This window comes from Somniosus microcephalus, chromosome 12, assembly GCF_052327205.1.
Source record: "Somniosus microcephalus isolate GS21.2 chromosome 12, FLI_Smic_1.0, whole genome shotgun sequence".
NCBI classification, from domain to species: Eukaryota; Metazoa; Chordata; class Chondrichthyes; order Squaliformes; family Somniosidae; genus Somniosus; species Somniosus microcephalus.
Genome location: NC_140998.1, coordinates 6091716 through 6104001, shown reverse-complemented (window position 1 = coordinate 6104001; position 12286 = coordinate 6091716). Strand labels below are relative to the sequence as shown.

Sequence of the window (12286 nt, the reverse complement as noted above, 5' to 3'; positions counted from 1 at the left end):
AGACTCAAGGAAGTTATAGAAACTGTGGTTTCACCAGCTGTCCAAGCTGGTGGCAGGTACTGCGCTAATCCTTCCTGGGCGTCAGGCTGGGGCTCCAGCGTCGGGCTCTACAGCTGAGACAGGCAGCGAAATCGGAGGCAAGCAATAACGGACTGGGAGGGTGCACTCGGGAGACGGCCGGCGCGGCAAGCAGGTCAGCGTTCAGACCTCCGTCGGGAACGAGTCTCCAACAGTGAATAAACGGAAACCACAGTAAAACAGCGTTGTTATCGGTAGCAGCGGCAGGAAAGCGCAGGAAGCGCCATATCGTTGCTACAGAGAAAAAAAAAAGCGCGGGAAGCGCTATATCTTTTTCTTGAAATACCTAAGTCTGGCAATATGGATGCTTTTGATAACGAAACAGAGCCTAACTTTGGCAATATTGATGTTTTTGATAACAAGATAGAGAATTGGACCACATATGTAGAAAGAGTGGAGGTGTTTTGCACCGCAAATGGAATAGAAGATGAAAAAAAAGCTTCAGTGCTTCTGGATCTAATGGGCGCAGAAACATACAAGCTGTTACGCAACTTAATCACTCCAGCCGAACCGATGGACAAGAATTTTGAGGAGATTGTTGATACCCTGCACTGCCAATTCGAGGCAGATTCTCTGCAAGACAAATTCATCTGCGATCCCCTAAGTGTAGAAACACAAAAAAAGGTATCTTCTGGAAAAGATTTAACACTGGACAAGGCTTTCAGTGCAATAGGAGCGGCAAAGATACAACGAAGGCCACAGGACTTCGGCACCCATGAAATGACACGGGGTTTCAAGAGATGTTATCGCTGCGGCAGATCCAACCATGACCAGAGGGATTGCTGGTTCAAAGAAAAAGCATGCAGGCGATGCGGAAAGATGGGACACATTCCACGTGTATGCCGATCTGAAAATAAAAAATCCACTAACGGGAAAAGAATCAATAAGGAAAAGCACAGAAAGGTACAAATGATGACGGACAGTAACTCCAAAGACCAGAAGAGCGATAGCGACTCCGGGAACAAGAGACTAAGCTCTCTCAAATTACATAATGTAATTGCCAATGAAGATTACCAGACCATTTGGGTTACCCTCATAATAGCAGGGTCCCCAGTTAAAATGGAGCTAGATACAGGATCAGCTCTAACCGTAATAAATCGACGAGATTACGAGAGGCTATTTTCGCATATACCTCTAAAAGACACATCCATTATCTTAAAAACATATACGGGGCAGAAAGTATACCCCAAAGGAAAAATAAAGGTGCCTGTGGTATACAACGGCAAAGAAATACAAAAGTTGTATTTATACATTCTACAAGATGGTGGTCCACCGTTGTTGGGACGTGAATGGATAAGGAAGATACGTTTAGACTGGCACTCCATTCAGGCACTGACGGTGACCAGTAAGGAAAAAAACAAGGATGACATCATACCTGAACGATTAAAAGACATCTTGGCCAACGCCAAAGAAGTGTTTCAAGAGAAACTAGGAACCTTGAAAGGCATCACCGCCTCAATAAAAGTGGAAGATGCAGCAATTCCAAAAAATTTTAAGGCAAGACCGGTGCCATATGCAATACGTCCGGCAGTCGAGGCAGAGCTGGAGAATTTGGAAAAGGCAGGCGTATTATCCAAAGTAGATTGGAGCGAATGGGCAACACCCATCGTTCCAGTCATGAAAAAAGCATTGAAAAATAACTCTGAGGAACAGAGAAAAATTCGCATCTGTGGGGACTTTAAGGTGACTGTAAACCCGGTCCTTCACACGGTACAGTATCCTCTTCCGAGGATAGAAGATATTTTCGCCTCACTATCCGGAGGAAAACGTTTCACAAAAATTGACTTGGCACAGGCATAGCTACAGATGGAGGTTGAGGAGACCTCTAAAAAGTATCTCACAATAAACACACACAAAGGCCTGTACCAGTACAATCGACTGGTTTTTGGAGTAGCATCAGCTCCAGCTATCTGGCAAAGAGCTATGGAGCAAGTCCTGCAAGGGATTCCGGGGACTCAGTGTTACCTAGACGACATCCTTATAACAGGAGAAAACGACAACGAGCACCTTGCCAATTTGGAGCAGGTGCTCACTAGGCTGAAAGAACGGGGCCTACGAGCAAATCGCCCCAAGTGCGAATTTTTCCAAAATCAGATATCATATTGGGGCCACATAATTAATAAGGAAGGGTTGCATAAGTCACCTGAAAAAATTGAAGCAGTTATAAAAGCCCCAGCACCTGAAAATGTTTCACAATTGAGGTCATTCCTGGGATTAATAAATTACTATCATAAATTTTTACCAAACTTATCAACTATTCTACACCCTCTTAATGATCTTCTACACACAGGAGTGATTTGGAAATGGAACGAAGACTGTAAACGTGCCTTCCATAAATGTAAAGACTTAATCACATCCGAGAAAGTTTTGGCTCATTACAACCCATCACTACCAATCAGACTGGCGTGCGATGCATCCCCTTACGGCATAGGAGCGGTATTGTCCCATAGATTCCCTGATGGCTCGGAACGGCCGATAGCTTTTGCGTCACGCTCATTGAACTCAGCTGAGCGTAACTATTCCCAGATAGACAGGGGAGCACTCAGCCTGGTATGGGGAGTGAAGAAATTCAACCATTACCTACACGGACAAAAATTTACCTTGCTGACTGACCATCAACCCCTCATCTCCATATTCAACCCTAAGAAAGGTGTCCCCATTATGACGGCACAAAGGCTACAGAGGTGGTCCCTTTTTCTAGGGGCACACCAATACAACATTGAATACAAAGGGTCAAAACAGCATGGGAATGCTGACGGTTTATCGCGCCTGCCGTTGCCAACGATAGAAGAGGCACCTACAGTAGACCCAGTAGAGATATTCCACTCTACCATAGTGGAATGTCTACCGGTGACAAATTCTGCCATTGAAAGGGAGACCAGAAATGACCCTACTCTCTCACGGGTCTACGATTTAACAATGAAGGGATGGCCAGCACATGGCGAACCACTGTTGCCAGCATTCTCGCAAAGAAGAGAACAGCTGTCAGTGTGCCGAGGAACCTTGATGTGTGGATCCAGAGTGGTGATTCCACCCAAACTCCAGGATAAAGTGCTAAAGGAGCTTCACGAGGGGCATCTGGGTGGAGTGAAAATGAAGAACCTAGCTAGGGCGTTTGTATGGTGGCCAGGTATCGATGGAGACATCGAAGACATGACCAAGAGCTGCCTAGGATGCCAGAAGGTCCAAAATGCTCCGCCACAGGCCCCTCTACATCCATGGGAGTGGCCCTCATCTCCCTGGCAAAGGGTGCACATCGACTTTGCTGGTCCATTTATGGACTCAATGTTCTTAATCGCAGTTGATGCACACTCCAAGTGGCCGGAGGTAATAAAGATGTCCTCCACCACCACGGAAAAAACCATCACAGTATTAAGGACCATATTTGCCAGGAATGGGCTGCCGGAACAGATATGTTCTGATAATGGACCGCAATTTGTGTCCGAAGAATTCAGAAAGTTCTTAAAGAACAATGGGGTAAAGCACTACACGTCCACCCCATACCATCCCGCCACCAATGGATTGGCTGAAAGGTTTGTCCAGACCTTTAAGAAAGCCATAAAGGCCATGGGTAATGAAGACATAAAACTTCAGCACAAGGTGGATAACTTCTTATTTGCATATAGGAATGCAACACATATGGTTACAAACCAAACTCCCGCCTTGATGTTCTACAATAGGAACCTAAGATGCCGGCTGGATTTGGTCAAGCCCAACATCCGAAGGGACGTGGAGAATCGGCAGTTTCAGGGCATGAATGAAAGGCCAACTAGGGCCTTCCAGATAGGCCAACCGGTTTTGGCCCGGGACTACCGTACCGAGAAATGGCAGCCTGGAACTATCTGCACACGACTAGGACCACTGATGTATACCGTGGACATCGGAGAAAGCATAATAAGGCGCCATGCTGACCAAATCATCAAGTCATCCGAAAAGGGACAACCTACACCACCACGCTATACATCTAACGATGAAGTAGAGATACCCATATCTACCTCCGATCCGGTGATACTGGAACCCGATGAACCCGACACTGGCCTTCAAGCCGAATCAGCCTTGCCAGAAGAACCTACTACACCACCAGAAACTACTACACCCCCGAGGCGTTATCCGGACCGAGTCAGGAAGCCTCCTGAGAGACTAACTTATAATTAATTAATACAGCAATGTATATTATTTTGCATATAACATGTAATTAATAATTACTTAAAATATGATGTACTAGTTAGCTAGAAGGGGAGGAATTGTGGTGTATGTGCCTTTAAGAGCCCCAGGTGTGCGTAATGCCGGTAATTGCCACTTGGGCTATATAAGCCTGTGTATTGTGTATATCCTTTAGAACCCCCCCCCAGACTTGCTTAGTAAATACCTATGAACCAAGTCCCGTCTTCAGTGTCTTTATCTACACACGGACACTACACTCTCCACTTGCCTGGATGAGTGCAGCTCCAACAACACACAAGAAGCTCAACACCATCCAGGACAAAGCAGCCCACTTGATTGGCACCCCATCCACCACCTTAAACATCCACTCCCTCCACCACCGGCACACCGTGGCTGCAGTGTGGACCATCTACAAGATGCACTGCAGCAACTCGCCAAGGCTTCTTCGGCAGCACCTCTCAAACCCGCGACCTCTTCCACCTAGAAGGACAAGGACAGCAGGTGCATGGGAACACCATCACCTCCAGGTTCACCTGCAAATCACACACCATCCTGACTTGGAAATATATCACCGTTCCTTCATCATTGCTGGGTCAAAATCCTGGAACTCCCTCCCTAACAGCACTGGGAGTACCTTCACCACACGGACTGCAGTGGTTCATGAAGGAGGCTCATCACCACCTCCTCAAGGGCAACTAGGGATGGGCAATAAATGCTGGCCTCGCCAGCGACGCCCACATCCCAGGAACGAATAAAAAAAAACAACCTGAGCCATTGTTCGTTTGTGCTGCTATAAGCAGTGGCTATAGAGAAAAAAGGAAGACTTGCATTTCTGTAGCGCCTTTTACGCCCGCAGGACGTCCCAAAGTGCTTTACATTCAATAAAGTGCCGTCACTGTTGTAATGTAGGAAATACGGCACACAGCAAGCTTCCACAAACAGCAATGATGTAAATGAATAGATAATATATTTTTAGTGAGGGATAAATATTGGCCAGGAAACTGGGGAGAACGCCTCTGCTCTTCTTCGAAATAGTGCCATAGGATCTTTTACATCCACCTGAGAGCGCAGACGGGGCCTCGGTTTACCGTCTCATCCAATAGACGGCCCCTCCGACAGTGCAGTACTCCCTCAGTACTGCCCCTCCGACAGTGCAGTACTCCCTCAGTACTGCCCCTCCGACAGTGCAGCTCTCCCTCAGTACTGCCCCTCCGACAGTGCGGCACTCCCTCAGTACTGCCCCTCCGACAGTACAGCGCTCCCTCAGTACTGCCCCTCCAACAGTGCTCCCTCAGAACTGTCCCTCTGACAGTGCAGCGCTCCCTCAGTACTGCCCCTCTGACAGTGCAGTGGTCCCTCAGTACTGACTCTCCGACAGTGCGGCACTCCCTCAGTACTGACCCTCCGACAGTGCAGCTCTCCCGCAGTACTGACCCTCCGACAGTGTGGCACTCCCTCAGTACTGCCCCTCCGACAGTGCAGCGCTCCCTCAGTACTGCCGCTCCGACAGTGCAGCGCTCCCTCAGTACTGCCCCTCCGACAGTGCAGCGCTCCCTCAGCACTGCCGCTCCGACAGTGCGGCACTCCCTCAGTACTTACCCTCTGACAGTGCGGCACTCCCTCAGTACTGCCCCTCTGACAGTGCGGCACTCCCTCATTACTGCCCCTCCGACAGTGCGGCCCTCCGACAGTGCAGCGCTCCCTCAGTACTGACCCTCCGACAGTGCGGCACTCCCTCAGTACTGACCCTCCGACAGTGCGGCACTCCCTCAGTACTGACCCTCCGACAGTGCGGCACTCCCTCAGTACTGACCCTCCGACAGTGCGGTACTCCCTCAGTACTGACCCTCCGACAGTGCGGTACTCCCTCAGTACTGACCCTCTGACAGTGCGGTACTCCCTCAGTACTGCCCCTCCGACAGTGCAGTACTCCCTCAGTACTGCCGCTCCGACAGTGCGGCACTCCCTCAGTACTGACCCTCCGACAGTGCAGTACTCTCTCAGTACTGACCCTCCGACAGCGCAGCACTCCCTCAGTACTGCCGCTCCGACAGTGCGGCACTCCCTCAGTACTGACCCTCCGACAGTGCAGTACTCCCTCAGTATTGCACTGGAGTGTCGGCCTAGATTTTTGTGCTCAAGCCTCTGGAATGGGGCTCCAGAGGGAAAACGAGTTGTGTTTTTGATGAACAACAGGCTTCAATGACCCAAAGACACAATTCATAGAGTAGGTGGTAGAGATGATTGTCGTTGAAATTAGATCTTGAAGCTAATGATCGTGCTGTTATACGTTATACTGCTCTGGTCACTGTGGTTGTTTCTTATTCAGGAACATTAAGAGTTTTCTAGGTTCATATTTTTTCTGATGGTGTACTGGGAAATCACAAATTATTCTGGGGCAAAGCGTGCAGGGAACGTCTGGTCCTGAACCCAGCACGCTCAGTGATTCACGGGTAGGAACAAAGAAGCGTTTGGGGAGGTGGTGTTGGCAGTGAGGCCCCCTTCAGCCGTGGTTAAAGATGGCGAGTAATGTGTTCCCTGGAGGGTGATTGAGCCCTGAATGGGAGTGACAGTTGTGGTCTGTTTTTCGGACAGGAGCTGGTGATCAGGTTCCTGAAGCGAGCAGCCAGTAATCTCCAGCAGGCGGTGACGATGACGCTGCCCAGCCGTCGGCTCCCTGCCTCCGAGCGTCGACATATCCTGGCGCAGCAGTTGGGCGTCTTCATCCGCTGCTACAGCAAGGTAAGGGACGCACAGGCACAATCTTACAGTTAGAGCTAAGCCGTTCAGGTTGCATAAACTTGGCTTGTATTCCCTTGAGGATAGAAGTTTATGGGGTGATTTAATCAACGTCTTGAATATCATTGAGGGATTCAATAGGATAAGAAATAAGAGCAGAAGTCGGCCATACGGCTCCTCGAGCCTGCTCCGCCATTCAACAAGATTATGGCTGATCATTGACCTCAACTCCACTTTCCCGCCCGATCCCCATATCCCTTGATTCCCCTAGAGTCCAAATATCTATCAATCTCAGCCTTGAATATACTCAAAGACCCAGCATTCACAGCTCTCTGGGGCAGAGAATTCCAAAGATTCACCACCCTCAGTGAAGAAATTCCTCCTCATCTCAGTCTTAAATGGCCTACCGCTTACCCTGAGACTATGCCCCCTAGTTTTAGACACTCCAGCCAGGGGAAACAACCTCTCAGCATCTACCCTGTCAATCCCCTTCAGAATCTTGTATTTTTCAATGTAATCACCTCTCATTCTTCTGAACTCCAGAGAGTATCGGCCCATTCTACACAATCTCTCATCATAGGACAGCCCTCGCATCCCAGGAATCAATCTAGTGAACCTTCGTTGCACCGCCTCCAAGGCAAGTAAAACCTTCCTTAGATAAGGAGACCAGAACTGTGCCCAGTACTCCAGGTGTGGTCTCACCAAGGCCCTGTACAGTTGTAGCAAGACTTCCTTACTCTTATACTCCAACCCCCTTGCGTTAAAGGCCAACATGCCATTTGCCTTCCTTATTGCTTGCTGTACCTGCATGCTTGCTTTCTGTGTTTCTTGCACGAGGACACCCAAATCAAACTTTTGTTTGTTTCACATTTACTGTTACTGTTTAAAATCTAAATTTCCTAGCCTTAAGCAGGGATAGACAAGGCCTACACTTCAGAGCAGCTGAAGGCAGTTAATTAGGGAAACTAGATTAAACTGGTTTTCCTGTAGCAGGGCTCAGCCAGCTCCTTTGTTTCAGGGCCTATAAAAACAGGCTCCGCAGTGCGGTTTGAACAGAGTGCTGGAGTTGGGTGAGTGAGGGAGTTAGGTGAGGAGTGGAAGGAGGAGCTCCCTTGCTTCGCCTTTGCTTTTCCTAACTTTTCACACTGTAGGAATTGGTTCTTACTTTACACCAAGGAACGAGTCCGAGAGCGGGAGCAGTCAAACAACAACAACTGCGAAACCGCTAATGTGACGTCACAACCAGGGAAGGAGCTGATTGGTAAGTAGGACATGGTGAGTATTCCTACAGTCCAGTCATTAAAGTAAAAGTAAGGTCTCTAGTTTAGAGTAAGCAGTGTGTAAAGTGAAGTAAGGTCCCTAGTGTATTTGATATTCTTTAATTTAGAGGAAGTAAAGGGAGTAAGTTAAGGTTAGGACATGGCAGGGCAGCTCGGCAGCGTGGAGTGCTCCTCCTGTGCTATGCGGGAAGTCAGGGACACTTTTGGTGTCCAGGGCGAACACGTGTGCAGGAAGTGTCTCCTGCTGCAGCTACTTGAAATCCGCGTTTCGGAGCTGGAGCTGCGGTTGGAGTCACTGTGGAGCATCCACGAGGCTGAGGTCTACGTTGATAGCATGTTTAACAAGGTGGTCACAGTGCACAGGCAGCAAGGGAATGGGTGACTGCCAGACAGAGTAAAAGAACTAGGAAGGTAGTGCAGGAGTCCCCTGGGTCCATCTCACTCTCCAACAAATTTTCTGTTTTGGATACTGCTGGGGGAGATGGTTTCTCAGGGGAATGCAGCAAGAACCAAGTCCGTGGCACTGCGAGTGGCTCAGCTGCACAGGAGGGGAGGAAAAACAGTGGGAGAGCAATAGTGATAGGGGATTCTATCGTAAGGGGAACAGATAGACGTTTCTGTGGCCACAGACGTGACTCCAGGATGGTATGTTGCCTCCCTGGTGCCAGGGTCAAGGATGTCACTAAGTGGATGCAGGACATTCTGAAGGGGAGGGTGAACAGCCAGAGGTTGTGGTCCATATCGGTACCAACGACATAGGTAGAAAGAGGGACAAGGTCCTGCAAGCAGAATATAGGGAGCTAGGAAATAAATTAAAAAGCAGGACCTCAAAGGTAGTAATCTCAGGATTACTCCCAGTGCCATGTGCTAGCGAGAGCAGAAATAGGAGAATAGACCAGATGAATGCGTGGCTGGAGAGATGGTGTAGGAGGGAGGGATTTAAATTCCTGAGGCATTGGGACCGTTTCTGGGGAAGGCGGGACCTGTACAAGCTGGACGGGTTACACCTCAGCAGAACTGGGACCAATATCCTCGCAGGGGGGTTTGCTAGTGTTGTTGGGAAGGATTTAAACTAGTTTGTCAGGGGGCTGGGAACCTAAGTGTGGGCCCAGAACGGAGAGAAACAAAGCTGGAAGTGCAAGTTCGAAAAGTAGTCAGCAAAACTAGTAGGGAGCAGAAACAAAGGCCAACAGTAAAGAGGGTCAAAGTGCAGAAAAATATTAAACAGGCAAAGTTGAAGGCACTTTATCTAAATGCACGTAGCATTCACAACAAGGTGGATGAATTAATGGCACTAATAGAAGTAAATGGGTATGATGTAATTGCCATTACAGAGACATGGTTGCAGGGTAACCAAAGCTGGGAACTGAATGTTCCAGGGTACTCAACATTTAGGAAGGACAGACAAAAAGGAAAAGGAGGTGGCGTAGCGCTGTTAATAAGGGATGAGAGCAGTACGATAGAGATAAAAGATCTTGGCTCGGCAGACCGTGATGTAGAACTGGAATCAGTTTGGGTGGAGCTAAGAAACAGCAAAGGGCGGAAAACATTGGTGGGAGTTGTGTATAGGCCACCAAACAGTAGTGGTAATGTAGGGCACAGTATCAATCAAGAGATTGGAAGTGCATGTAACAAGGGCAATATGCTAATCATGGGGGACATTAATCTACATATTGACTAGGCATATCAAATTACCACTAATGGTGTGGAGGACGAATTCTTGGAATGCATGCGAGATGGTTTCCTGGATCAGTATGTGGAGGAACCAACCAGGGAACAGGCTATTCTGGATCTGGTACTGTGTAATGAGAAAGGGCAAATGTAACCCCACTATTTAAAAAAGGAGGGAGTGAGAAAACAGGGAGCTACAGACCGGTTAACCTAACATCAATAGTAGGGAAAATGCTGGAGTCTGTTATAAAGGATGTGATAACAGGACACTTAGAAAATATCAACGGGATTAGACAAAGTCAACATGGGTTTATGAAAGGGAAATCGTGTTTGACAAACCTACTGGAGTTTTTTGAGGATGTAACTGGTAGAATAGATAAGGGAGAACCAGTGGATGTGGTGTATTTGGATTTTCAGAAGGCCTTTCCTAAAGTCCCACATAAGAGGTTAGTGTGCAAAATTAAGGCACATGGGATTGGGGGTAATATACTGGCATGGATTGAAAATTGGTTAACAGACAGGAAACAGGGAGTAGGAATAAATGGGTCTTTTTCGCGGTGGCAGGCGGTGACTAGTGGGGTACCGCAGGGATCAGTGCTTGGGCCTCAGCTATTCACAATATATATCAATGATGATTTGGATGATGGAACCAAATGTAATATTTCCAAGTTTGCTGACGACACAAAACTAGGTGGGATTGAGAGTTGTGAGGAGGATGCAAAGAGGCTTCAAGGCGATTTAGACAATTTGAGTGAGTGGGCAAATACATGGCAGATGCAGTATAACGTGGATAAATGTGAAGTTATCCACTTCAGTAGGAAAAATAGAAAGGCAGAGTATTATTTAAATGGTGATAGATTGGGAAATGCTGATGTACAAAGGGACCTGGGTGTCCTTGTACACCAGTCACTGAAAGCAAACATGCAGGTGCAGCAAGCAGTTAGGAAGGCAAATGGTACAGAGGATTTGAGTACAGGAGCAAGGATGTCTTACTACAGTTATACAGGGCCTTGGTGAGGCCACACCTGGAGTACTGTGTGCAGTTTTGGTCTCCTTACCTAAGAAAGGATATACTTGCCATAGAGGGAGTGCAGCGAAGGTTCACCAGACTGATTCCTGAGATGGCAGGACTGTCGTATGAGGAGAGATTGGGTCGACTAGGCCTGTATTCACTAGAGTTTAGGAGAATGAGAGGGGATCTCATTGAAACGTATAAAATTCTGACAGGGCTAGACAGACTGGATGCAGGGAGGATGTTTCCCCTGGCTGGGGGGGGGGGGGGGTCTAGAACGAGGGGTCACAGTCTCAGGATACAGGGTAGGACATTTAGCACTGAGATGAGGAGAAATTTCTTCAGAACCTGTGGAATTCTCTACCACAGAAGGCTGTGGAGGCCAAGTCACTGAATATATTTAAGAAGGCGATAGATAGATTTCTAGACACAAAAGGCATCAAGGGGTATGGGGAGAGAGCGGGAATATGGTATTGAGATAGAGGATCAGCCATGATCATACTGAATGGCGGAGCAGACTCGAAGGGCCGAATGGCCGACTCCTGCTCCTATTTTTCTATGTTTCTATCTACCCTGCTAGTTACATCCTCAAAAAACTCTAATAAATTTGTCAAACACTATTTCCCTTTCATAAAACCATGTTAACTCTGCCTAACCATGTTATGATTTTCTAAGTGCCCTGATACCACTTCCTTAACAATGATTTCCAGCATTTTCCCAACGACTGATGTCAGGCTAACTGGCCTGTAGTTCCCTGTTTCTTCTCATAAAGAGAGAGAACCAAAGAGAAAGTTACAGCACGGCAGGAGGCCATTTCGGCCCATCGTGTCCGCGCCGGCCAACAAAGAGCTCTCCAGCCTAATCCCACTTCCCAGCTCTCGGTCCGTAGCCCTGCAGGTTACAGCATCCCAAGTGCACATCCAAATACTTATTAAATGTGGTTCGGGTTTCTGCCTCTATCACCCTTTCAGGCAGTGAGTTCCAGACCTCCACAACCCTCTGGGTGAAGAAATTTCCCCTCAAATCCCCTCTAAACCTTCCACCAGTTACTTTAAATCTGTGCCCCCTGGTTTTTGACCCCTCTGCTAAGGGAAATAGGTCCTTTCTATCCATTTTATCTAGGCCCCTCATAATTTTATACACCTCAATAAGGTCTCCCCTCAGCCTCCTCTGTTCCAAGGAAAACAGACCCAGCCTATCCAGTCTTTCCTCATAGCGAAGATTCTCTACTCCCGGTTGTGGTGTATGTAACTTGTTCCACCTTAAGAGAACTTAAACCTGTTCCACCTTAAGAGATGTACTACTTTCTCTGGCTGCTGTATACGGTAATACCGGTGGTGAC

General features: G+C 47.9%; 1 protein-coding gene across 1 annotated transcript in view; it reads left to right on the top strand.

Moving 5' to 3' along the window:
• LOC147108994 (tubulin polyglutamylase TTLL5-like) overlaps nucleotides 1-12286 on the top strand; it is a 166084-nt gene that overhangs the window by 54168 nt on the left and 99630 nt on the right. Inside the window, exon 11 of the mRNA XM_086004163.1 lies at nucleotides 6838-6984. Within this exon, the coding sequence (XP_085860289.1) occupies nucleotides 6838-6984 (147 nt within the window). The remainder of the gene's footprint in view (nucleotides 1-6837; nucleotides 6985-12286) is intronic.